This window comes from Peromyscus californicus, unplaced genomic scaffold, assembly GCF_007827085.1.
Source record: "Peromyscus californicus insignis strain IS unplaced genomic scaffold, ASM782708v3 Scaffold_23__1_contigs__length_62951481, whole genome shotgun sequence".
In the NCBI taxonomy this organism is placed as follows: Eukaryota; Metazoa; Chordata; class Mammalia; order Rodentia; family Cricetidae; genus Peromyscus; species Peromyscus californicus.
The window spans coordinates 57,136,623-57,162,864 of record NW_026294534.1 but is presented as its reverse complement, the minus strand read 5'-3'; the positions used below and the strand labels follow the sequence as shown (position 1 = coordinate 57,162,864).

At 43.1% G+C, this 26,242-nt stretch overlaps 1 protein-coding gene across 1 annotated transcript in view; it reads left to right on the top strand.

Moving 5' to 3' along the window:
• The first annotated feature begins 323 nt into the window (after positions 1-323).
• Psd3 (pleckstrin and Sec7 domain containing 3) overlaps positions 324-26,242 on the top strand; it is a 447,179-nt gene continuing 421,260 nt past the window's right edge. Inside the window, exon 1 of the mRNA XM_052752396.1 lies at positions 324-665. Within this exon, the coding sequence (XP_052608356.1) occupies positions 339-665 (327 nt within the window). The 5' untranslated portion in view covers positions 324-338. The remainder of the gene's footprint in view (positions 666-26,242) is intronic.

Below are 26,242 nucleotides of genomic sequence, written 5' to 3'. Positions count from 1 at the left end.
TAACAGCAGCCCCAGGGGGCCTGGAGGAGGGACACATTTTCCCAAGTCCCAGGACAGGCTTCTTGGCGTGCTGGGACCTCAGATGTACACAGGATTTAGCTCCTTCTCCTTTGAGCCTGCTGCCCGCCCCCGAAAGTCCTGGAACACAGAGACCAGCTGTTTTCAATTGCTACTCACTGAAGGAAAAGAAGGAAGACACAGAAAAACTCCAGAATCTGGATGTAAGGAGGGGTGGTGTTTGTGGATCCCCACATAGTAGGCGTTGCCTGGCCCCTGCCTCTGGGAAACTTGGCCAACCACAACCACTGCCATGCAGGCTTGCTAGCCCAGCTCCTACAATGAATGATGGAAGCAGCAGTCCTTCCATGGCCTGGAGGCACTGGCCAATCACTTCTGCCCAGGAGGACCTGTGGGGTATGGATGCACAAGCCAGGAATGTCATCGAATTCTCAGTTCCACAAAGTACCCTGCCCTATGGTGCTACTGACAGGGGAAAATGGACAATCCAGAAGAGAGGGACTGCTACCCAAGAGGTGCTTGCGCAGAGTTATGGAGAAGAAACAGGTACCCCAGTCCTGGCAATAAGGGCTCAACTCCTCAGGTACTGCTCAAGCATTCAGATCAGCCAGAGCTGCCTGGCCCCACCTGCTGCCGTGCCTCTCAAGGTAAGGAGCTGAATATACTGCCACCCCTAGACTCCAGCCATCACACAGCAGAGGGCATGGAGACAGGGCAGAGATGTACAAGTGTGAACCCTGGGTCCCCCTCTCCTGTAGGTCACCTGTACCTCAGCAGCAGAGGTGCCCACCAGCTGCAGTGTTTCTTGGGCCCTTTCCCATACTCTGCTACCTTCCCGTCATCGATAACATCCTGTCCTAAAGGAGACAATGAGTATCAGTTTCTCAAGATTTCTGCCAAGGAGAAGTTGGGTAAGGGAGGGCATACTTTATAAGAGAAGGACAGAGAGAAGCACAGGGAAGTCCGCAGACATGGGATGGGGCCGTAGCCAGCTGTTGTACTAGGTGTTTCCTCACATCTGTTCATTCTCACAATGATTCTGAGAAATCGAGGCTTGTATTTCCAGTTTCAGAAAAGAGAATTAGAGTGTGGTAAAGCCAAAATCCTCTCCCTCCTTTCAAAAAAAAATAAGAACAAAAATGAAATCTCTTTTCAAGGGTAGCGTTGAGGAAACTAGGGAGGAGGGAGGGCTGGAGCGGGGAGCGGCATTTTTCAGAGCCTAAGCACAGCCTTGGAACACTTGATCTCCTTAAACACACATGACTTTCAGAGCCCACATTACCTGCCATCTGTCCTGGGCACCAAGTGGATGAGCAGTCCTGGACACAAGCCTCTGGCTATCAGGAAGGGGGAGGTGGCCCCATGTGGCATCCAGGGTTCCTTTGGGCTGTTCCAGACCCTCGTGCTGACCACAGCCATGCTGTGATGTATTAGCATCCTGTTCTCTGCACCTCTGGACCACCCTTCTCAAGATGCTAGCTCCTGAGGTCCACCCTCTCCCCCCAGTTCAGGTGTACCACTCTCAAGGTGGGTGAACAAAATTTAAAATAGTCTTTTTTTTTCATTTTCCCTTTCCCGGTAGCATGGGTATGTTGTTATACTGTAACAATAAGGGTTGGGTAAAACTGAGTCTATATGTAAGGATTAGTAGAATGAGGTAGAAGAAAGGTGTGATGTATGTAGAAGGCCGACATGAAAGGAACTGTCAGGAAAGCTGCAGGAGAATGAGATGAAATTCACAGAAGCCTTCTGAGGGCTTGGAGGTGATCTGCTTTATCTGGATCCTGTGCTGTCTCCTGTGTACTTCCACCCGCCACCTCTCCTTCTCTTTGCTCTCTTAAACAGAGTGCTTGCAGAACCACAATTAAGGATGAGCCCAAGTTCTCTCTGGAGCGAAGCAATGTGAGCATACTTCCTTAAGAAATAGTTCACATTCCATCTAGTTCTTGTATCTCTCTTCCTGCAGGGACTTAGGCGGCAGGACATTTGTGCATCTGAGCCCAAACGTCCGGATGTAGGGCACACAGTAGTTATCTATGGACTTCGATACCACTCATCTGTGACTGTCTTCCTCTGGTCTTTGGAAAATAGGCTCAAGCTTCAGACCCGGGGCCAGTTCTCTGGGGAGAAGTGCTTTGGGAGTTGGCCCAAGAATGTGGATCTCAGCATTAGACACTTTATTTTAGCTTCCTAAGTAAATGTTGTTGCCCCCCCCCCTCCATCTGTCCTGCTGAAACTAAAGGTTATGGAATGCCTAGGGGAAAATGGATGTCCCAAGTTTAAGTCCTAATTGTAAACAAGCCACCAGAACTGAGTTCCGGTTCCCTCATCTTGAAAACAACAGTATCCCTTGCTTGGCAGTTGCTATACATAGTCATTTGTGTTCTCAGGTACTAGTTGAAAGTAACCCTCAGTACCTCTGTATTCTCTTTTCAAATCTTGTGGCCCTGAGGATTGACCCAAGGTTTTTGACATGCTGGACAAGCACTGTGTCACTGAGTTACGTCCCTAGCAGTATACCTGTCTTAAGGGGAGAAGAGAAGAATCAAGACTAATGTGACATTAAGGAGGACCAGAGAAGCCACAGGGTCTGAAGTGCTGCAGAGGGCTCCCAGAATCTAGTCAAAGAACATGGCTTCAGAAGCTTACCCTTAGTCATGCTGTCCAGAGGTAATTCCTCTGCCATAGGCTCTCCAGAGGTTAATTCCTCTGCCATAGGGAGACAGGCATTGTGAAATCCATTCCCTTGGATCTACAAATCTTTTGAATGCTTTACAAGTGCTAGGTTAGGTGATCTGGCCTCCTGCTATGTTTTTTTGTTTGTGTTTGGGGTTTTTTGTTGTTTTGAGAAAAATCAGCAAAGAGTTTTTCCTTCTGTTCATCCTGGGCAGCTTGAAGCATCCATGTACACCCTCAATTTGAAAGATTCTGATAATTATCCAGTATTTTCATGTTTGGGAATTTATCTATAAGAACATAAAAAGACTGAATAAAACATTTTCTCATTCAATCAACTATGAAGGGCAAGACCCTTGATGACTCAGTGGGCTCTTATAATTGATGTAGTAAAGAAAAGTACTGTCAGTTATATTTCAAGTGAAATGGTGATTAGATTTGGTAAAGTCTGCTCATTCCTGTGCATGTTGTAGAGTTGAGGTCCTTGTGTCAACTTTCTCAGAAAAAAAAAATTGAATGTCAAGAGTAAACCTTCTTTGCAGTAGTACAAACGATCAAATATATTTCCTTGGTGTTTAAGCCCTCAGGCTGCAGAGCGTAAGTCATGGACTTACATCCTCTGTAAGGATACAAGGAGGAGGTAAGGATGTAAGTAAGGATACAAGGAGGAAGTAAAGATGTAAGTAAGAATACAAGGAGGAGGTAAGGATGTAAGTAAGGATACAAGGAGGAGGTAAGGATGTAAGTAAGGATACAAGGAGCATGAAACGATGTAAGAAGGATGTAAGGATATAAGATGTAAGTAAGTATGCAAGGAGTGAGTGCAGAGAATCAAAGCTCCTGGTTCTTCATTTGTAGGATGACTAGCATTAGTAAGAAGAACTTGGCTCTAGTTCTCTCACCCACTCTGTGACCTAGAGAGCTCATGAGTGCTATTTTCCCTTCCTTGAGGATGTATGTGGCATCATTCCCAAATCCCGGATGAGAGAAGATGTTTAAAGACAATCAGCAACTTGCTGGGACTCACAGCTAGGACCTGGTATCTTAGGACTGACTGTCAAATCACCTACCTGGGCCCAGGGCTTCCTCAACCTTCTTTCATGGCATCTACAGCTGGGGAGACTCCCTTGGAAGGTAACCTGGACCCTTTGGTTGACACTATCCTGATTTCCATGGTGGGGAGAGTCAGAGCTAACTAAGCCTATGTCATTCAGCACCTCCAGCTTTCTGAGTCGGGAGGAGGTGGGGCTGTGGCTCATGGTGACACCATCAGAGGTCCTTCACATTCCCATGCCTAGCCTGTCAGAGTAAATTAGAAAAGTTCTGGGCCAGAGCCTGCCCTCACCTTGCCTCCTACCCATGTTATGCTGCCCCTTTGTGGGAGCACAAGGAACTGTCCACATTACACCCAAGTTGGGGGGCTAAAGTTATCAAAAGAAGGGTAATAGACATGATTCCAAAGAGGGTGTGGGGAAACCAACCACTCAATAATAGTTTCTGGAATTTACAGATATAAAAAAGTAAGTCTTCATGTCTTACCTGCTCTACACCTCAAATAGCAGTGACTACTTATATGTAAGTATATTAAAAAGTTAGCAGTAAATTTATTTCAAACTCCTGTCCCCCAAATACCATTTGCAAACCCCACAAAATGTTCATAGTTCAAATTTCTAAAAAACCCGAACAGTGTTTTTGGTTTTGTTTTGTCTTTCTTCCCTTCCTCTCTCATGGTAAGAACTTCATTCCAGTTAGCTTTCGGAATTTTCCTCACCAGTTTTTAGGAGTGTTTATGACTTGGGAAATGTCACGTAGATGAGCATAACAGACATGGGCACAGTGGAGGTTTAACCAGCAAACGGAAACAGCAGGGCAGGTGATTTTCTGATAGTCAGACCCTGTCCTGGGAGAATACACCAAATAGTTTTAACTCTCTGTTTTGTATCATTATTCCTTGAAATGAAACCAATGTTTCAACTATAAATCTTTAAAGCACATTAGATTTTTGGTAGAAAGTTTTGGTTTAGGGAAGAGATCATCTGTACTGGGATCCAAGAGATAAGAAGAAGAAGAAGAAGAAGAAGAAGAAGAAGAAGAAGAAGAAGAAGAAGAAGAAGAAGAAGAAGAAGAAGAAGAAGAAGAAGTAAAATTTAAAAGCTCTGGTTCTGCCAATAAACTGGCCCAAGGCCTCTGATGAGTCCTTGAGCAAAGCTGGCTCATCTCCTGTGCTCTCTGGGGACTTCCCAATGCTGTGGTAACTGTGAATCCATGAATCTGGAAAGGAGTGAAAGTGTTTTATGAGATAAAGGACCAACACAATTTCACTTCATCTGTTGTACTCACGTCTCTGAAGATGCATTCTCTTGTCGCTTACCTCCACTGTGAAAAGTTCCCTACAAAGGGGGCATGCCTTTCTTGGGGGACACTGGAGCTTCTAAGTTCAACGTCTGTCACCATTTCCCGTCACAGAATGTTAGCATCCGTGTTGCCAGCTGTCGGATTTTACATAGATATTTCTTTTTCTGACCAGATCCTGGCTTGAATGAAATTCCCTTTGAAGACCAACCCTGAGCCTTGGACTATTTAACCCCCCAGGAAACTGTCACTTCCCTTCTCTGGGAAGTATTCCTTCCTTCCTCAAGCTTTTTTCACTTTTCTGGCCTGTCAGAAGTTTAGAAGCTATTCCACTCCTGACATGGTATCCTAGATAACTCTGTCTCTATTTTAATCTACCTTGGTGATTAATGCTGAATTTTAAGAAGGGATTTGAACAAAGAGAAAGCATGCACAAGTGCTCATATAGAAATTTTAACAGTGACAGCTGAACGTGCATTGGAGCATCCTGTTTAGAAGATTCTGATGTTTCGAAGACAGTGTTGATTGGATTGCAAGGTTTATTTTTAGTCCATTTCATGCTACATTGGTTTGGACAAAGATGTCTTGATTTATTACTAGAATAAATAACTGTTGAGATAGTAGAATGGGTTTCAATCTTCTCTCATCTCGTAATTTGCCTTGGTATCTCCATGACAACACCTCTCTTCCTCCCTTCCTTTGACATTCACACAAAGTCCTGTGGATGGATGTACAGATGCTACCGTCTGTCGAGTAAATACAAAAACCTCTGTGTTTCAGTCCACCTATAGGAAGAAAGGGACAAAATATGTGGACTACTTTATAGCTATGTGTCCCTATGGAGAAAAGTGAACAGACTGGGAGCTGAGACCTGGGGGTTCTGGCTTTCTTTCTGATTCAAGGTAGTAAAGGGAAGGCAAATGTCTCCATTCTGCGTCTGAACTCCATGTTTGTTATGTAGAAAGAGTAAGCTATCTGGTCTGGTTCCTTCCCTTCCAAGTCCACTGATCTAGGACCAATCTTGTCAATCCACTTGGGCCTGTGTTGATAAAGTGACAACTAGAGCTGTAGCTTTTGGTGGCACGTCTCCAAAATCCATACACTGAGAAGTCTCTCTGTGTTAGAAACTTCCTTTATTTGTACAGTTAGATGTCTCTCCTGTCTACAGTGGGAATAAAAAGCAGATATGAGCAGTTAGTTCAATAAATGTCCCCCAATCTCTTTCAGAGTATTACAAAATGATAATACAACTTGTACAAAGATATTGTCTGAGCCTCACAGGTTTTAAGGCCTCCAGGAAGGTTATTTTAAAAGCACATCCTTGAATTAAGTAATATGTGAGTTTCAGCAATGAATGCACACACTTGTAATCCTAGCAGTCAAAAGGCTGAGGCTGAAGGGTGCTGCAATTTCAAAGCCAGCCTGGGCTCCATAACAATACTATCAAGAAAACAAAAAGTGTCAGCTTCAAATCATTGCCTGTTAGGCACTAATTATTGAACAAAAAAATAAATGAATAAAAATAAAAAATAAAAAAGGAAAGACATGAGAAGGAGATTTATTGTAGATAAAAGGGAGAGCATAGCCTGAGGCAGGGATATCAGAGTGACCCTGAGCAGAGCCCTGTGAAGAGATGGGGGAGGGGAGAGAAGAGAGCCAGGAGAGTAAAGGGTAGTCAAAAAGGGCCAGGTAACCAAAAGGACTGGATTATTTATATAGGGAAGGGCAGCTGGGGGAAGGGCAGCCCAGCCCCTGAGCTGGAGAAACTTAAGGTAGGGGGCAAGGTAAGCCAGCCAGACCCTGTAACAGGTAGGGACCGAGGAATGCTGGGAGAACCAGGCAGCCAGGTCTGCTTTGATATATTAAATAGGCACCTTGGTTAGCCCTGGTTTGAGACCTAACAATTATGATATGGTAATTTTTTCTCCTTTAAAGGTGTGTGTGTGTGTGTGTGTGTGTGTGTGTGTGTGTGTGTGTGTGTGTGTGTGTGTAGGAGAGTTGAACAGCTGGCAGATTACCGTCACGGATTCTGCATACTACAGTCTCTTCAACTTTTCATCAATTCACTGGGACACCTGACCCACTGTTCCCAATGCCAGAACAAACAACAAAGTGAAGAAAAACTGCGTCCCTTGTGCGGATTTCTACCCATTCCTTACACTGAACTGTGTCAGTGAAAACCGAACATCCAGCTGTGAGGGGAGGATGGTTATGGGGCTAGCTGATGGAGAGGCTGTAGTTCCAGAATAGTCACTCGCTCGCATTTTAAGGTCATTGGCAGCTCTGGATCCTTTTTATCTGTCCTTTCTGCGTGTATTTCCTGTGATTTATTTATTTATTTATTTATTTATTTATTTATTTATTTATTTATTTATTTGACATTTAACTTTCAGTTTTCAGGATGTGTAGCTTGCATTAATCTTTCAGTTGCCTAGGTCCTGGAGATTCTGAGATAACAGTCCCAAGGCGTTCTATTGAAGTCCTTACCGTTTTTTATCATTTAGAAATGCCTTTTTGGCTGGGAGAGGCTTGGGTATTCTTCAGCGAGTGCTCCGCTTAATTGTGTGGCACAGTGACCTTTGACAAACCGGCCCATTTGTCTCATGTCACAAGCGGAAGGGTCTTAGGAGAATTCAGTTATATATCTAGTCAGTCTTTCGCCACGAAGATCCGGTGCCCCACACAGTGGCACAAATCACAAGTAATAAATAAAAGTAACAGTGCAAGATAAGTATTAACAAATTGTGATGTGTAGGAAAAGTAATAAAAGTCAAGATCAAGGAAAGGTCAGAGTGGGATTAGGGAGAAAATGCCATAAAGAGCTACAGGGCCAATGTATGTAAAAATCAGACATTGAGCTTTCCCTCTGCTCAAGCTAAGGGATGCATGCTTAGCACTGAGGACTTACTGTGAGAGAGAAAGGAGGAAGAAAGGAGTGGAGTTGTTTTGACATGTTATTAAAAATTAAATCTATTAGAAATAAAAATTGGCTTGCCCTTTAAAGGGCTGGTGAGAGGGCTCAGCAATAAGGGCACTTGCTCGTAAGCTGCGTACGATTCCCAGGACCTATGTGGTGGAAGGAGAAAACCAACTCCTGCAAAATGTCCACCTCCATACATGTGCTGTGAGTGCGCACACACACACACACACACACACACATACACACACACACACACCACATATGACACACACACATACACAATACACACACCATACATACCACACACACACTCACACCACATATGACACACACACCACACCACACCCATACACACATACCACATACAACACACACACACACACACACACACACACACACACACACACACACACCACAACACACATATATACCACACACATATACCACATATGACACACACAAATACGTAATACCCACATCATACATACACACCACACACACATACACATATACCACATACCACACACACATACCCACTACACACATATACATACCACACATACCATATAAATGTAAAATGAATAATTAAATAAAAATACTTTGGATAAAAATACTTTTTTAAAATCTTTTTTCCCATTTTACTAAAAGTAGATTCTTTTCTCATATAATATATCCTGATTGCAGTTTCCCCTCCCTCTACACCTTCCCTCCCATAGAGATCCACTCCCTTTCTGTCTTTCATTAGAAGAGAACAGGCTTTGAGCCAGGCTTAGTGGTGCACTCCTTTAATCCCAGGACTTGGGAGGCAGAGGCAGGTGGATCTCTGTGAGTTTGAGGCCAGCCTGGTCTACATGGTGAGTTCCAGGACAGCCAGAGCTAGTAAGACAGTGTCTTGGGAAAGAAGAGGAGGAGGAGGAAGAGGAGGAGGAGGAGGCGGCTTTTAAGAGGTAACAAAACATAACAAAATAAAATATAATAATCTGAAACAAAACCATCACATCAAAGTTGGACAAGACAAATTAACAAAAGGAAAAGAACCCCAAGAGAAGGCACAAGAGTCAGAGGCCCACTTGTTCACATGGGAGTCCCATAAACATACTGAACTGAAAGATTTTACATATGAGCCAGGCAGTGGTGGTCCATGCCTTTAATCCCAGCACTCGGGAGGCAGAGCCAGGCGGATCTCTGTGAGTTCGAGGCCAGCCTGGTCTACAGAGTGAGTTCTAGGAAAGGCACAAAGCTACACAGAGAAACCCTGTCTTGAAAAACCAAAAAAAAAAAATTAAAAATAGGAGATTTTTATATATATGCAGTGGACTTGGAGGACACCTGTATCAGCTCTGTGCTGCTTTGGTTTCTGTGAGCTCATAACATGCTTTGCTCAGTTGATTTAGAGATCCTTGTTCTCTTGGTGTCTTCCTCCCCTCTGGCTCTTACACTCTTTCTACCTCCTCTTCCATGGGGTTCCCTGAGTTCTAAGGGGAGGGATTTGATGGAGTCATCCCATTTAGAGCTGTGTGTCCCAAGGTCTCTCTCTCTCTCTCTCTCTGCATAATGTCTAGCTATGATCATCAGCATCTGTTCCCATCTGCTGCAGGAGAAAGCTTCTCTGATGATGGCTGAACAAGTCACTGATCTATGAGTATAGCAGAATGTCATTAGGAGTCATTTTATTACTTTTTTCAATGAAAAATTTCTAAATTCCTTGTATATTTACATGACATAACTTGATAAAACAGGTAGTCACTATAATGGCAGGTGTTTCTTGCTGATAGCTCTACATCTAAAGGATTATTTGCATCCATTCATAATGATACCCCAAGCCCCCCAACTAGTGCTCTCTCTCTCTCTCTCTCTCTCTCTCTCTCTCTCTCTCTCTCTCTCTCTCTCTCTCTCTCTCTCTGTCTCTCTCTCAGAGGTTTTTTGCTTTTCTAGTACTAACTTTTCTCCATATGGACCATCGTTTCTTTCTGTTATTAGTATGTCTGCCACTAATGTCCTTTTAAAAAACCTACTATAGCCCAGGAATCTAAGCAACAGATTGGTTTAAATTATAAAGAAAACTTATGAATTATGTGAAGAGGCAGTGAAAAGACCGTGTGGGGAGCTGACTGACATACCTCACCAAGGACCTCACGGATTGGTGGTTTGTGTTTTCTTTATCTTTACATGCTTTTTTTTTTTTTTTTTTGTGTGTGTGTGTGTGTGTGTGCACTTATTCATGTATGTGAGTGCAAGTGAATGCCATAGCACAAGTGTGGAGGTCAAAGGACATCTTCTGGTGTCCATCTCCCTTTCCACCTTGTTTGAAGCAGGGTCTCTCTTGTTTGCTACATATACCAGGCCAACTGGCCCACAAACTTCTGGGCAGCCTCCTGCCTCTACCTTCTCTCTCATAGCAGGAGTGCTGACGTTAGAGACCCTTGCAGCCATGTCCAGCTTTATGTGGTTCCGAAGATTTGAGATCATGTCCTCATGCTAGCATAGAAAGCATTTTACCCACTGAAACATCTCCCCAGGCATCCTTGTGAATCTTCATGTCAACTTTTTCATATGACTTTATTTGGTTAGAGATGATCCTTTTGCTTTGGGGGACTATGAGTCTCAGTGAATAAAATCACTACACAAAATGCTACAGTGTGTGTCTGGATTTCTAGCCAGATTGTGTGTCCTTTAGAAACTCATATATTGTAGCTAGAGTTTTCCTGCCTGGCCCACGGTCAGGGCAAATCTCTCTCACCAGCCAGTCCCACAGCCGCTCAGACCGGACCAAGTAAACACAGAGACTTATATTGGTTACAAACTGTATTGCTGTGGCAGGCTTCTTGCTAACTGTTCTTACAGCTTAAATTAATCCATTTCTATAAATCTATACCTTGCCACGTGGCTCGTGGCTTCACATGCTGTTTCTCATCATGGCGGCTGGCAGTGTCTCTCTGACTCAGCCTTCCACTTCCCACTTTATTCTCCTCCTTGTCCCACCTATACTTCCTGCCTAGCCAATGGCCAATCAGTGTTTTATTTATTGACCAATCAGCAACACATTTGCCATACAGAACATCCCACAGCAATATATTAAAGGCCTGGTCTCCCCAACTTGGTGCTACTGGGAGGCAGTGGGGGGGGGGGAGAGCTGGGGACAAGTGGGAGGTCCTCAGGTCACTAGAAGGAGTGAGTGGAACCTCAGCCCTTTCATTTTTCTCTGTAAGCTACTTTATGCACTAAGTTAATGAAAGATTTCTGTAAGGGCTCATGGTAGAGCCCAGTTGGAGAAGTTGAATCCCTAAAACCAACGTTTAGAAAGCCAGGTCTGGTGTTACACTGTTAGAATCTCAGCACCAGGGAAACAGAGACAGTTAGATCTCTGGGGCTAACTAGCCAGCTAGTTTAGTCTACTGGGCAAGCTCCAGGTCAATGAATGAACCTGCTTTTTGTTTTGTTTTGTTTTTTAAAGTGAATCACTCCTGAAGAATGACATCTGACATTGACCTCTGATCTCCCCATGTGTGTACATACATGCACTTACACACACACACACACACACACACACACACACGTGTGTATGTGCCCATGCATATGTGCATGTGCATGTGTGTGCGTGGTGTGCGTGTGTGTGTGCGCGTGCATGTGTGTAGATTTCTTTAAATCTACCATAAAGTGGAATAACTCTCCAAGCTACCTCTGGGCTCATAAATCAAGCACAATGATGTTTTTGCAAGCATTTTTCTCATGGTTTAGGCTTATGTTTAAGGAGTTCCTGAGTGGGCCTGTGGCCAGGAAGTTACAGTAATATTTCTCTCTGGCTGAGCTGCTTGACCTAGTTTTCTAAATCTAGTTTGTGAATAATCTTTGGGAAAAATGTGTCCTCAACAACTGGATCCGTTCTAAAGAATCAGCTTCACTCCTTAAACAACATGCAAAATAAACGTGTTAAATATATGAAACTGAAGTAAGTCTTTCCCACTTTCTGTGATGTTTTAGAAAATTAACGGAAAGTTCTCACCCTTCTTATTAATTAATTAATTAATTTGGGTCCTGCTAGGGATTGAACCCAGGAATTTATGCATGCCGGGCAAGCTCTCCACCACTGAGCTATACATCTCCACTCCCTCCATTTTGTTTCTGAGGCAGGGTTTCAGTAATTTCTACAGGCTGGCCTCATACCCACTCTGCAGCCCAGGCAGGCTTGGGACTTGCATTCCTCCTGCATCAGCTTCCCAAGTTCTTGAGATCAGAGGCCTGGGTCACTAGACCTGGCTACGGCTCCCTTTCCTATGCTCAACCTTTTTCAGTCGATGAGATCTTTCCCGTGGTCACTACGATCTTTCCCGTGGTCACTACAAACTGTTCTCCCACCATCTCTTCATACTGTCGTGTGGACTGCTTATGGCAGTCTGCCTTTTGTACATGCCTGTTAGGGGAATTTTGTTTATGTTGCGGTCCGATGTCCAATTGAATAGAGCCCTTAGTTTGAGAGGCAGAGATCACATGCAGCTGGCTGGAATGGATCATAGAGTTGTTGGCGGACTCCAGAGGAGAAAGAAGGCTCTCGAGAGTGAGATGGGGCCAGGAGGTTGCGAGGGCATTTGCGAATGGGGAAGCGAGCAGTGGTGTTTTGTTTTTTTTTTCCCGCGGTCGCTTGTGATCGTCTCAGGTTTTTATCTTTAATATTAGTCTGTGAGTTTTTTTTTTAATAAACATTAAAAGAAATAGCAATACTAACAGTGCTCTGAATAGAGCCTCTGAAACTATGTGAAAAAATGATACACAAATTAAATTAGAAGTTGTATATTAAAATGAATATAGGATTATATAATTATGCAGTTATTTTATGTATTATTGAATTGATTTGTTAAGTGTTTGTATTCATCACAAAGCAGCAGAGACAGAAGACGCCTTCTCTGGTCTCTATAGCCTTAATGTTTAGGGCAGATGAACATATATGCAAAGGATATTTTAAGACATAGACAAATGAAACAGCAGCAGGACAAAGATCCTGATCAGTGGGAGCAGACACAGGCGTGGTGGCTGAACAGAAGGACTCTGTGTCACTGCTTGCACATTCTAGTTTGAGAGGAAAACCCACTCTCTTTATTCCATTTAGTTCAGGGAACATTTTCAGTGGAGAGGAACTTGAAGGAGATTAAATAGAGGAAAAGCTGGGCGAACTGAAAGAGTGGAAGAACATTTGAGTTTGGGGCTTCTCTCAAGTTCATGCATGGATTTCATAATCCATCATGAAGTGGTGGGACTATGTGAATGCAGAAAAAAATCATTTTCTAGTCTGGAACTTAAATTTTCTTACTTAAAATGTATCTTTTTATCCAGAGTTATAAAAAATTACACTTAGCAAACCACATATATGTGAAACAATAAAATGTCATGAAAAGAAGTACATATTTTATCATTAATAAATGATATCATTTATCTTCAAGATGACTCAGTGGTTAAGAGCCCTGGCTATTTTTCCAGGAGATCAGGATTTGATTCTCAGCACCCACACAGTGGTGCACCGCCATCTGCAACTCTAGTTCCAAGAGATTCAATACCCTCTCTGTCTTCCACAGGTACAAGGCATGCAAGTGGCGCACAGCCACACATGCAGTTATAGGATACCTCTCCACACAGAATTTAAAAATATAAAACATTAAGGATGCATCTTCTAATGCAGCACTGGAGAATTTTAAATTAGGGACAGAAAGTTTGGGTGTAGATCTTCATGTGTACACTGGACCTGGAATGTTCTCCCTCAGTTTGAAAAGATTCCCTTTCCCAGGTGACAGGCAGTGGTAGCAAACAAATAATGCCAGCTTGAAAGATGTTGCTAAGAGACAGCAGAATCACAGAAATGGGTGCTGTGAATGTGGTCCACAACCTGATGCTATTTCCAGGTGAAAGCCCACATCGGTGAGCATCTGGATTGGGCTGGGAACCCGTTGAATGGGGCTCCTTGAGCAAGGACTGCAATTCTGGTATATGAGCAATAAATCAATACAGGTACTGCCTTTGGGAGTAAGCCTATGACCCTTGGTCATAAATGATGTCCAGATATGTGTGACATCTCTAACAGTATGCCAGTTCACAATGGTACTAACTGAAGATTTGCTTTTCTGCTTCTTCCACTCTGAGGGGAGATGATGGTTAAGACCTTTATACCTGTCTTCATCATGAATGCCACATGAAAAATGCACAACAAAGAATTTATAGAGTTAATTTCCCTCCTTTTACACTCCTACTCGGCCTCCACCACAGATGAAACTGGTTTTTCTCTTATGAAAACAATTAGGTCCTCAGCAAGAAAAATCAAAATAAGTTATTCATGAACAATGAATACAGAAGATGTAACAATCTATCAGCTCACAGAAAGAGCCTTTTGATTATTTTAATAACATTATATTTAAATAAGGGTTCATATCCTATACTCTCACCTACTCTGAGGCTTTGTAGACCACGGAAGTTAGATGAGTGGTCTGGAGATACTTATGGCACCAGCATCCAGGTGTTCTTACCTTCCCTGTTAATCAATACATGGTCAGCCTAGCATAATATGGGAGGGTACAGAGTCTGCCGACAGGTTCTTGCCCTGGCCCTTCTAGCTGGGGAGTCATGGGCAAGTCACTTGATCCTTCCAAACCTTTTTGTCCTCCTCTGTAAAATGAAGGTCATAGTAACAGAGGACCCCCTAGCTCCTAGGATATCAACATTTGTATGAGTTATAACCTGTAAGGGCCTGGACGTCGGTCTGGCACAGAGAATGCAGACTTCGGGAAGCCTTTGGCTGCTAGTCTTCCACCCACTCTAACTAAGACTGAGCTCCTTCCCATCCTGACCTTTTCTCTCCTGTGGCTGTGCATCCCCACCTGGCTGGGTTTGAGAGTTTGAAATACAGAATCTGGGTTCCTTCTCCTCTCTGTAAGTCTGAACAGAGATTATTTTTATATTTACCACCCCATTATGTTATGTTAATGACAAAGTTAAAGATTTTATTTTGTTTATTCTTAAATTATGTCTCATGTGAACAATGTCTTAATTCTTCACGAATGTGGCATAATTCAGAGCTAAAAGGATCTTGAGAATAGCATTGAGGCTTACAATTAATTGGAAAAATAAATGAACTCTCTATAGTTTAAAAAAGTAGTGTCACATGTGCCAAAGTCCTTTGATGAGGTTCAGAAGTGGAGGGCAGAAATACTAAGGTCTCGGCAGACAGTACTGATCATGAGGAAATCAGTTCTAGATGCACCTGTTCTTGCTGAATGTGCACCATGCCCCTGCTCACAGCCCACCCTGGGCACTGTGAGCAGCCTCTGGACTTCACCCAATGTTCTTTTTACCCTTTCTGGTCTCCAGCAATGTATTTTAAACTATAAGGGGTCTCCTGGATTTACCTTGGCTTGGTTAGCTGTGAGTTCCAATAGCAAAGACTCAGTCAGAGGGCTGATAGCCAACGAGAACTGAAATGGGAGTGACAAGACAGTCTATTGGGTATGGGGAGAAAATGGCAGCACTTCCATTTACATTTATATGCCTCATCTCTCTAATTTTACTTTTGTTTTTAAAATGTTCGTGAAAGGCCCAGGGTGCGGGTCAGTGGTAAAATGAATACTCAGCATGTACAAGGCAGTAGCTTCAATCCCCAGCACATAGAAAAGTCTTCATAACAATAAACTGGCATATGCTTGATGTATTAATATGATGACATTCATATAATAGTTGTGTGTACATATAAAGTCCTCTGTTCTTGTCTTCGTCTGTTTTGTCTTTTGGTTTTGTTTGGTTTTTTGATACAAGGCCTCTATTATGCAGTTCTGGCTGTTCTGGAACTCACTATGTAGATCAGGCTGGCCTGGATTTCACAGAGATCCACCTGACTCTACCTCCCAAGTGCTGGGATTAAAGGCACACACCACCACACATGGTCTTGTACTGGTCTTCTTGAAGGAAAGGATTCAGTCAGGAGACACAAATAGTTTAGCTGTGGATTTTGAGGATTTTTTTTTAATCAAGATTTATGAGGTATGTGACATATTCATGAGGAAAAGTGGTCCTGTTTCCTTTCTGAAATCATGGGGGATCAGTTTTTCTCTTTAGAATATTTCTTTTCATGGGGCCAGTGAGATGATGGCTCAGTGGGTAAAGGCACTTGCTCCCAAATCCATCCGAGGGCCTGAGTTTGGTTCCCAGAACCCCCATACGGTAGAAGATGGGTAGTGACACAAGCTGTTCCCTGGCCTCCACATCTGTTCTCTCTCTCTCTCTCTCTCTCTCTCTCTCTCTCTCTCTCTCTCTCTCTCTCTCCCTCCCTCCCTCCCTCCCTCCCTCCCTCCCTCCCTCTTTCTCTCTCTCTCTCATACACACACGTAACATTTTCTTAAAATAGAGTATTTTAGTAGTCTTATTGAAAATCCTACAAGAGTAATGACATTATAATAATGTCAGTCTTCGTTTGTACATGTATGACAACCAGGCAGGTGCTCACACTTTACTTTTGACATCACAGGAAGAGCCTAACTGTAGCTTCAAGGATATTTAGCCATCAGGGGACATTCTGATCACCAGAAGACGCAGCTAACAAGAAACCACTGTTTCCTTGGTTTTCTCACATCTAAGGACCTGTTGGATCAGGAGGCACAGCTCTCAGGATAAATCTGCACTTTCCTGGCTTACCTCATAGCGATCTGCTTATTGGGTCAGGTCTTGTCCTTCCTCATCGCTCTTCTTTCCTGGCTCTCTGTCTATCTGTTTCCTTTCTTATTTTGTAATGCACGGGAACCACTATTTTGGAATGCTAGACAATGTTCTACCACTGAGCTACATTCCAAGCATGTCTATGTATATATTTTAGACATATGTGCACCAGTGCTTTTGCTAATAGGGTTCAAGGGTACAGAGGTTTAAACATGGCTAGGCTTATCACACTTAGTACTATCAACATGACAATTCTTTCCAAGTTTTGTGTCTCCTGAAGCTATAACAGCTCATCTGCAAAGGAGTTTGAGCACCTAGAACCATAAGTCTATTTCATAATACTCCTAACTATAGGAATCTCTTCTAATCTGGATTTCTTATACTACTGAAGAATAGCTTATTATTGTGAGATATAGAGTTCTCAGATTAAACAAATGTAGATATCCATCTTAAGGCTATATTTATACTATAAAATCATCCATTATCTGAAATTCAGATTCAACTAGTATCCTTTATTTCACAGATAACCTTAGTTTGGAGTCAGTTCTTATGGAAAAGTCTATCTGCCTGAGTGATCCTGGTCGAATTACTTAACTTCTAGGGCTGGAGAAATGGTTCAGTGGTTAAGAAAATTTGGTGCCCTTGGCAGAGAACTTGGGTTCAGTACCCAGCATCAACATGGCAGCTCACAATTGTCTGTAACTCCAGTCCTAGGTGATCTGATGTCCTTTTCTGGCCCCTTGATGAACCAAGCATGTATATGATAGGTATACATACATGCAGGCAAAACAAACACATAAAATCTTTTTTTTAATTACTAACCTCTCCGAACCTCCTTTCCCCTCAGCTGTTGTGAACATCTTTTGGAAACAAATGTAAAGCACTTAGTATAAGGTAAAGTCCTCATAAAATGCTCGTCTTAACATGATGATGATATCCATGTACAAATCTTATCTCCTTGACTAGAAGGTGGACCTTTCATCTGCACAGACAAGTACTTAAGGAGTGCATGGTTTGCCCATAAACACAACTTTTGCCCCAGAAAGTTTGTAGAATCTGGTTTCCTGGCTACTTGGCCCAGACACCTTTTTTTGGTCTCCTGTTCCATTTTCTTTCCCCTCCTCCCATTGGAAACATGATGTCTTGTTCTTAAGTTATTTGGGGTATGGAAACTGCTTCTCATAGCTTTAATAGGCCAAAGATCCCACAGTGTGCAGAAGATTTATTGCTCATATTAAATTGAAGGCTCTCCTGTATAATTTTTTGCAACTACAGATGAGAATGGCTGGCATGCACTAAGGCCACTCTAAAGATTTAATGATATTTGCATTCAAGCTGTTGAAAGTGGTTATGATACTGGGTGGCTTTTCTTCTGCTGAGTTTCCACAGTTGAAAATAACTTGCCCTATGTAAATTTGACATTAATTCAGGGTGCAAGAACAGCTTCCATCAGAACTATTTGCTGGATGTGAGGGACACTTAGATTTTTCTATAAAATTATGAAGCATAACAAGGATTTTGGAAAAAGTTGACCAGGAATTGTGGGGAGGACATGCTGGATCACGGGTCTTCCCAAGGCCATCCCTTGAGAGAAAAATGAAGTACCCAGCAGAGAGCAACATCATCCTTGGTCACATTCACAGCAAGGTCAACTGTAAACTGCCTGAACACAGCCACAAGTCTAGTGAAATCCCACCTCTACCAGCAAGAGTAAAGACCAGTATGGGAATCCAAGGCCACCTGGGACTGACTTTATTTTCAACTCCGACTACTTCATGTATCATTGGGTTGCATGCCATTCTCAGATATTTTAAGAGTTCCATCAAGTGCAGAGGAGCTAGTATCAGGGCACTGTATGGTCAGTACTGTATTCCTGGCAGATGGGTGCAAACCACTAATTAATAAACTGGATTGACCTTTTGGGTGAGTGGGAAAGCATTCCCTTCTACATCATTATCAGACAGTGTTTCCCATATGCCTAATTGATGGTGGGGCTTTCCTTCAGCCCCTTAGGTGCTCCATGCTAGCAATCTATAAGGGAAATACCTGCCTTCAGCAGGAAAAACAGAGTTCATAGACACATGTCAGGAATGTTTCTCCAAGCATGCCAGAAAATATGTCCAGAGGGTGTAGTCTGATAAGCCCAGGAGTTACTCAATTGGCTTAGAGGGGAAAAAATGAGTCATGAGAGACAATGGATCTGGGTTTCTAGGAACAGCTCTGGCCCATTTCACCTGTTACTGTGAGGTTACTTAGGTTCCTCAGTAACAGATCCCACGCAGACTCTGTGTGAACTCTTGCTGCTGTCTCTGGACATCCTGCAGAATACTCTTCACCTGGACCATCAAATCATGGTTCTCCCTTCCTGTCCTAGCTACATATTCACAGGGGATTTCCCATCCTTTCACCAGCTATTTGAACGATGCCCAGGAGTGTTAGTATTTAGGCTTTTGAATTTAACAAACATGTGGTCAGAGTCTAAGGGCTTTGGGGGTGCTCTTTCTGTGAGAGACATTTTTTTTTTAATGCTGTGATTCTTGTTGCGATGATATCTTTCATGCTCTCAGATTAAGCTCTGGATGAGAAGGCAGTTCTGGGGTTTCTCACAACTTCTCTCAAATTCAATGAGACTGAGCTGGGATAATAGGTATGGAGGCTTCAAGGGCTAAGATGATGATGATGATGGTGTTTACAGCAATGATAATATAAAAAATAACCACATTGTCTCTTCTGTATTATATTGTAAAGTCACAGCAAAATAGTTTCTTTACAGTATTGATAAAAATCTGACCACTTCTTAAAAGTGATGGCATGTCTATCCAAAGGCTTCCTTTATCTTACAATTGAAATAATAAACTCATTTAACAAATAGTAATTTCCAGACTCTGTGCCAGACAATGGGATTATGAAGGATCATAATTTTTTAAAAGACATGTCCTTGAGATCTTTACAATCTAGCTGAGAAGGCAATAATTTAAATAATTAAAAGAATGATGAATGTCACAAGGAAAGTCAGTAGTTGCAGAAATAAAACATTTGGAGGCACCAGGCCTGGTGAGCTGCAAGGAAATGCGTCCTGGTAGGAGCAGCTAGCCAAGTGAGTAATAGGAGCCAACATTTACTGAGCATTTATTATGAACAGTCGTAATATATACATTACTCACATCAGCACAGAACCCCATCTGCAGAGACTGTTACTGGTTTAATTCATGGATAAAAGAAAATCAAGGTTGATGAGCTGAAATATAGTAGGCTGGAGGCTCACAGCTAGTTTGAGGTGGTGCCCGAGCCCAGCTTAAGCAGATGCACCAGACTCTCTGTAACTCTAGGGCAGGAAGAAAAATGGATGAGGTTGGGGATGACTAGGTTAGACTTTGTGGGACTCAATGGGCTGTAGTTAAACCCCATAAAGAAGTGCTGCCTATGTGACCTAGGAAGGGGGTTTCCTTAGTGCCTTCTGCTCCTTTAGAGTTCGATGCCTCCACAAAATAAGAATGTACAGTTTGCTCATTTACAATTGAGGGAGGCGAATTCTCTCTACATAGCCAGAGTTATAAGGGTTTGATTAAATTTTCTTAAAGGATAAGGGATTCGTGAATCAGGCAGCATCCCATCAAAAATTTTAGAAAGGCACTGAGCAGAGCAGCTGGGCCTGTACCTGCGGAAAAGTGGTGAACAAAGAAGAGAAATGGCCAGAGGGTGTGACTAAGTCATTTTCCTCGTGCTGGCTTGAGTAGACTGGCTTCTTTCCTCTGCTAGGGGCGCCACACTCTCTACACGTTCCTCATCTGCCAAGTTGGTTCCATAAACATCATCTAGAAGCATCCTGAGGTAACAGACAGCATTTTGCCCATCTTTGTATCTCGCTTACTAATCCCAGAGAAGGGACTGCTGTTGAGGTTCACTGTGACTGCAAATTCAGTCAGCCGAGCGCGACCCCTTGAGGCCCTCCATTGAGGAGCCCTGTGAGTCTGTTTGAGGAGTTGTCTTCCTCTTTCTTTATGTCTGGTTGATTACAAGCTTGGGTGCGCAAACAATTGACTGAGTATAAATAAGCCAGGATGAGAGGAGCAATTAATGAGCTAAGAGAAGCACAGGAAACAGGGAAGTGCCTTTAAGAGTTGGCAATTCCCTGTGGAAGACGGTGGTGAGGGCAAGTCAGACAGGTGGATAATTCAATATAATTGGATGTGGTCAGTTTCACCCAGGATGGGTGGGGGAATAGGTGTCAGGAAATTTGGGTAGAAACTGAAGCATCATCCTAAGGGAAAGCTAAACTAAAATAAATGGTACTAAAGGGAGAGCATTCTAGATGGTTTAGTCATGTGTATAAAGTCTAGGATTTTTTTCTAGTGTGTAAAAATAGTAGTACCTGCCTGCTCCTGGTACACTCATAGGATTTGCAACCTGGCATACCTGCTCGTTGAGTCATTTGGCTAATAAGTGTGATTTGTCTTCTTACCAAAGATTAAACGAGACTAATTTTTCATTCCCTAAGTACTCTCCAATTTTAAGAATCTTGACCACTTGGATAACTTGATTTATTTACCTGATTTTGTAAGAGTGGTATTGTTGTTCATGCGACTTTAAGGTGTTGCCAACTGTGAGCTCACATACTCCTTTAAAAAAATTTCCATGTTGGTCTAGAGAAAGGGGAAGAGGTAAGGATAAATGAGGCATAATCAGATGCCCCCGGTAGGGGCTGGCTGGCACCTGGCTGATGCCTGAGGAGCTTGCCAAGACTAGGAAGGAAGCCACGGTTAATGAATGTGCCCCACTGTGTCTGTGGATGACTGAAAGGATCCAAAGAAAGAGCTACTCAGAGTAGGTAGAGGCCGGGAGCCTCGAACAAGAGGGCTGCTGTTGTCTTGCCAAGGGAGTTATCTATTTAACCAGGGACAGGCACCTTCTGAGCCACTTCCACCATAAACCTGATGCCCTTGAAAGACTGGTTGCTTCCATGTGTTGTCTTTCATTTCCTTCTTTCCTCGGCTGACTTTATAGCTGAGAACCCCATACAGAAGAATTCAAGCCTACCAATGGGCAGTAGGATAGTGATGCAAGAAATATTGACTGGGCTTGGTTGTGGAAACACATGTCACACTACCGAGATCTACTGATACATCAGTGTCAACCTACATAGGATGACTGGATTACAGATACAAGAAAACAGGAGCTCTCTGTGTAGAACTGTGGATAACCACATATTGATATATAGTTGGTACTGAAAGAAAAACTTCTCTCTATTCATTCTAAGAACTACTTCAGATTTTAATTTTAATTCCGTTTTACAGTATTTTTTAAACTTTTCCTTCAGTCCCATACATACTCCTTAAATTCCAAAACTTCAAAAATGTACTCCTTAAGCTGATGTTATTCACAAGTAAGAAAAAAAGCCATCTCAACTCAACAAAGCCTCCAAATAAATATCCTAGTGCAACCTAAATAAGGTGTCGTTTGGGACGTTTGCTTGGGTCATATACTCTCATCTCAAACTTAGATCTGAAGGTAGAAGGAGAAGAGTTGTGCACCCGTTGGTTCCCAGGTCCGGTTCCATCACCTGGGATGCATCCCTGGATGTGGAGCAAAGCCAGGAGTTCCAATGACTACAGGAGACAGAAGTCAACCAGTCACCTTGGCAACAAGACTGGCTAGTGAGAGTCAACAGCACTCTGGCGGGCTGGAGGAAAATGGTCCAAGACAAGGAACAGTCTGTATTTTTGTTTCTTTCCTAGTCTCTTACCATCCACATAATTCGTTTCTTAACCTTCCTTTTCTTCTGATTTGGGAGTGATTAAAATTTTTAACTCAGTCGGTACTGTAAAAACAGGATCCTTTTTATTTCTTGAATAACCGAGAACGAGCTTTATTTTCATCCCTTTCCCACCTTCCCTACCTAGTGGGAAAGGAGGAGGAAGCTGACCTTACCCAGTCTCAGCTGATACCGGTTTAAATCTCAGACTTTGCTGAAAGTGGCAAGGATCCACCCTCCTTTTCAGGCTTGTTCTTTTTCCACAAGCAGCTGTTACTGCTGTTGGACAGAATGTGTTAAAGAGGGTGGTGTGCTGGCCAGGGGGTTGTAGAGCATGCCTTTAATCCCAGCATGGGAGGCAGAGGCAGACAGATCTCTGAGTTCGAGGCCAGTCTGATCTACAGAGCAAGTTCCATGACAGCTAAGGCTACACAGAGAGACCCTGTGTTTAAAAAAACAAAACAAAAAAACCAAGCAAACAAAAAACAAAACAAGAAAACAAGAAAGAGCCTATTGTGCTCTGCTTTCCTTGGCCTTCCCTTGCCCTGTCCTCCCCAACCCCACCTTTGGGTCATACCATCAGCAGAAGAAACAACAGAATTGGTGGGCAGGGGCCATCTTTCCACGTGAGTAAAAGTTGTCGGAGGAGTTAAGAAGCCTGGGTGTATTACTCTTCTGCTGGTCCTCACTAGGGCACCATCCCATAGCTGCTTCCTGACACTATGGTGTACATTTTACCACAAAGAAATACTAGTTAGGGGACAAGAAGTAGCCCAGACATTAGACCATAGTTCTGTTTTCCATAGTTACTGCGGATTGTATTTGGAGTCTCGCCCAAGGGCGTATGTATTAGATTCAGTTACTGCCTCTGATGCTCTAGAGAGGAACTTTTGAGAGTTAGGGTCTAGAGGAAGGAGTTATATCGTTGGTAGGGTACTCTTTGAAGGGGTTTAGGACCCTAGCCCTCTCCTCCCTTCCTTTTCTCTCCCTTTTCCTCTCTGTCTCCCTTCCACCCACTTTCTCCCCCTCTTCTCCCTCTAGCCCGCCTCTCTCCTTTTCTTTCTCTATCACTCTCCCCATTCTCTCTTTACTTCCTGCCATTAAATGAAATCTTCAAATATACACATTCCTACCGTGGCATACTGTGCCACCACAGGTTCAGATCTCTGGAACCATAAAACAATATATTCCCCCTTTTGAGTGGCATATCTCCAGCACTTTTTTGTCACAGTGATAGAAAACTAGATGGAGATCCAGCCTAAGTGGCATCTAGAAGTTTCATGAGCAGCATTCAATTTTAATACAGCTAATTATCCCTAAGTACTCCCGGGGAGTGATCAACCTCTTCTGGAACTCATGACAGCACAATACGGTGTTTCTCTCCAAACCGGGCAACTCCATTTTGCAGAGAGCGCACACAGACTAGAATGTCTCTGTTTCCCAAGTGAAGATGGGAGCCAACATTGAGATTTGGGCAACCACCAAAGCGGTCAGAAGACTGCAGTTACAAAAGCTTACATGCCTACTCTCACAGTCCTCAGAGATCTCTGATATGTTCCTCAGTTGTACTTTTGTCCCTTAAGAGTGAGGAAAAAAATTGAAAATTTACAAAGAATGCCAAGTAAGGTTGAATTACAAAATCTGCTGAGGACTAGAATGGATGGTAGGGGGAGAAAGAACAGCAGTGGCATTGGGCCACACACTTAGAGCTAGAACTTCATGGGCTAGAGAAAACCCCTTCTCTTTTGAGTTCGGATTTTGACTCCAAGATGTGGCTATGGCTACTCCTATCACTACAGCTACAGGATTAACTGTAGCCTAAGACCTGGGAGACTGGAGAAAGTAGGAAATAAAGGGATGATGTCTACCTTTTTTTTAATTGCAAGATCCTCTTGCTGCTTTTCAGCTGCAGTGTTTCTCTCTCTCTCTCTCTCTCTCTCTCTCTCTCTCTCTCTCTCTCTCTCTCTGTGTGTGTGTGTGTGTGTGTGTCCTTTCCTCCCTCTTCCTCCTTCCCTTCCTCCCTCTCTCTACCTCAAGTTCTCAAGTTCAATTTAGGGGAAATAGAGGAAAAGTAAATTTGGAAAATACCGTTTCACTGTTGCTTTAAGTAGGGGCGCTGTACCCACCTGCTAGTGTATGTTTCGTTCTCAGGATCTTCAAATGTCTGAAGCACCCATACTGTGTAGTTGTCTGGTTTCACTCTACCTGTTGCATAGTTTCCGTCAGTGAGAACACAGGAGCACACAGGCCTACTGCATCATATCTAGAAGCACAGGTTCTGAAAACTTTACCACATTTTTCGATCTCATCTGTTTTGTTTTGAACACATGTTGTCAATGGAGACATTGACATCATTGTATAGGATGAGAAGATGATTGACTAGACAGTATATCCCCCAGCTTTCTCTTCTATAAAATAGGATAGTGCCTTTCTTTACAGTTGTTCCAAAGTTCGAATCATGTAACATGCTATTTTAAATAACAAAGACTCCAGGTTGGGTAGAAAGATGCATTGAGACAGATTTCAGGTCATCAGGTCCTTTGATAATGCTGGCCTCCAGAGGCAGGGGCAGCTGGGAAGGAGCTCTAACAGCAGTTCCCAGAATAAAGGAATTCCTTACATGGACAGACTTTAGAGGGAAGGTGGTCTCTGGCTTAGAAGGGGAGGGTCTCTCTGTTTAGCAGATCAGTGATGGTTCTCGATAAAATACAGGGAAGTAATTTAGGAAGTTAATCCTATTGTCCCACCCTTCCTTAGGGTTGCTACACGCTCGGAGCTTAGAACTTTAGAGAAGGTCCTAGATAGGATATAAGGTGTGACTGGCTCCCTTCTGCATGGGCAACATCTATGATCTAACTCTTGTAAGATGTGACCTATTTAGACATTTCAGATACATATTCAGCTATCTGTTTCTATCCATTGCTGGGTGAAGCCCCTCTGATGGCCACTGGGCTAGCACCAATCTATGAGTATAGCAGAATATCATTAGGAATCATTTCATTGACTTTTTTTTTGCCAGTTGTGTTTGGTTCTATCCTGGGTCTCTGAGCTGTCCTACCTCTGGTTCCTGGCCGTCCAGGCAGTGTCAGGCATAGGCTTCCTCTTGTGTGAGCCTCAAGTTGGACCAGTCATTGGTTGGCCACTTCCACAAGTTCTGCACCACCATTACCCCAGCACATCTTCCAGGACAGATTGTACATTGAAGGTTTTGTAGCTGGGTTGGTGTCCCAGTCCTACTGCTAGGAGCCTTATCTGGTTATAGAAGATGGCCAGTTCAGGGTCTGTATCCACCATTTCCAGGAGAGTTTGCTAGGGTCATTCACATAGATTCCAGGGAGTTTCCACTGCATTAGGTTTCTACATCAACCACCAATTCCAGGCACCTCTCCTAGTACTCTCTCCCTCTGCCCCATCCCCTTTTAATCCTTCCTATTTCCATGCCCACCTGCCCCCAGTGTACCTGTATATTCTATTTCCCCTTCCCAGAGGGGAGATTCATGCTTCTCCCACCCCCCACTCAGTCCTCCTTGTTACTTAGCTTCTCTGACCCTATGGATTGTAGAATGATTATTCTTTACTTAGCAGCTAATGTCCGCTTACAAGTGAGCACACACCATATTTGTCTTTCTGGGTCTGAGTTACCTCACTCAGGATGATCTTTTCTAGTTCCATTTATTTGTCTGCAAATTTCATGATGTCATTATTTTTAACAGCTGAGTAATACTCCATTGTATAGATGTGCCACATTTTCTTTATCCATTCTTCAGCCGAGGACATCTAGGCTATTTCTAGTTTCTGGCTGTTATGAATAAAGCTGCATTTAACATGGTTGAGCA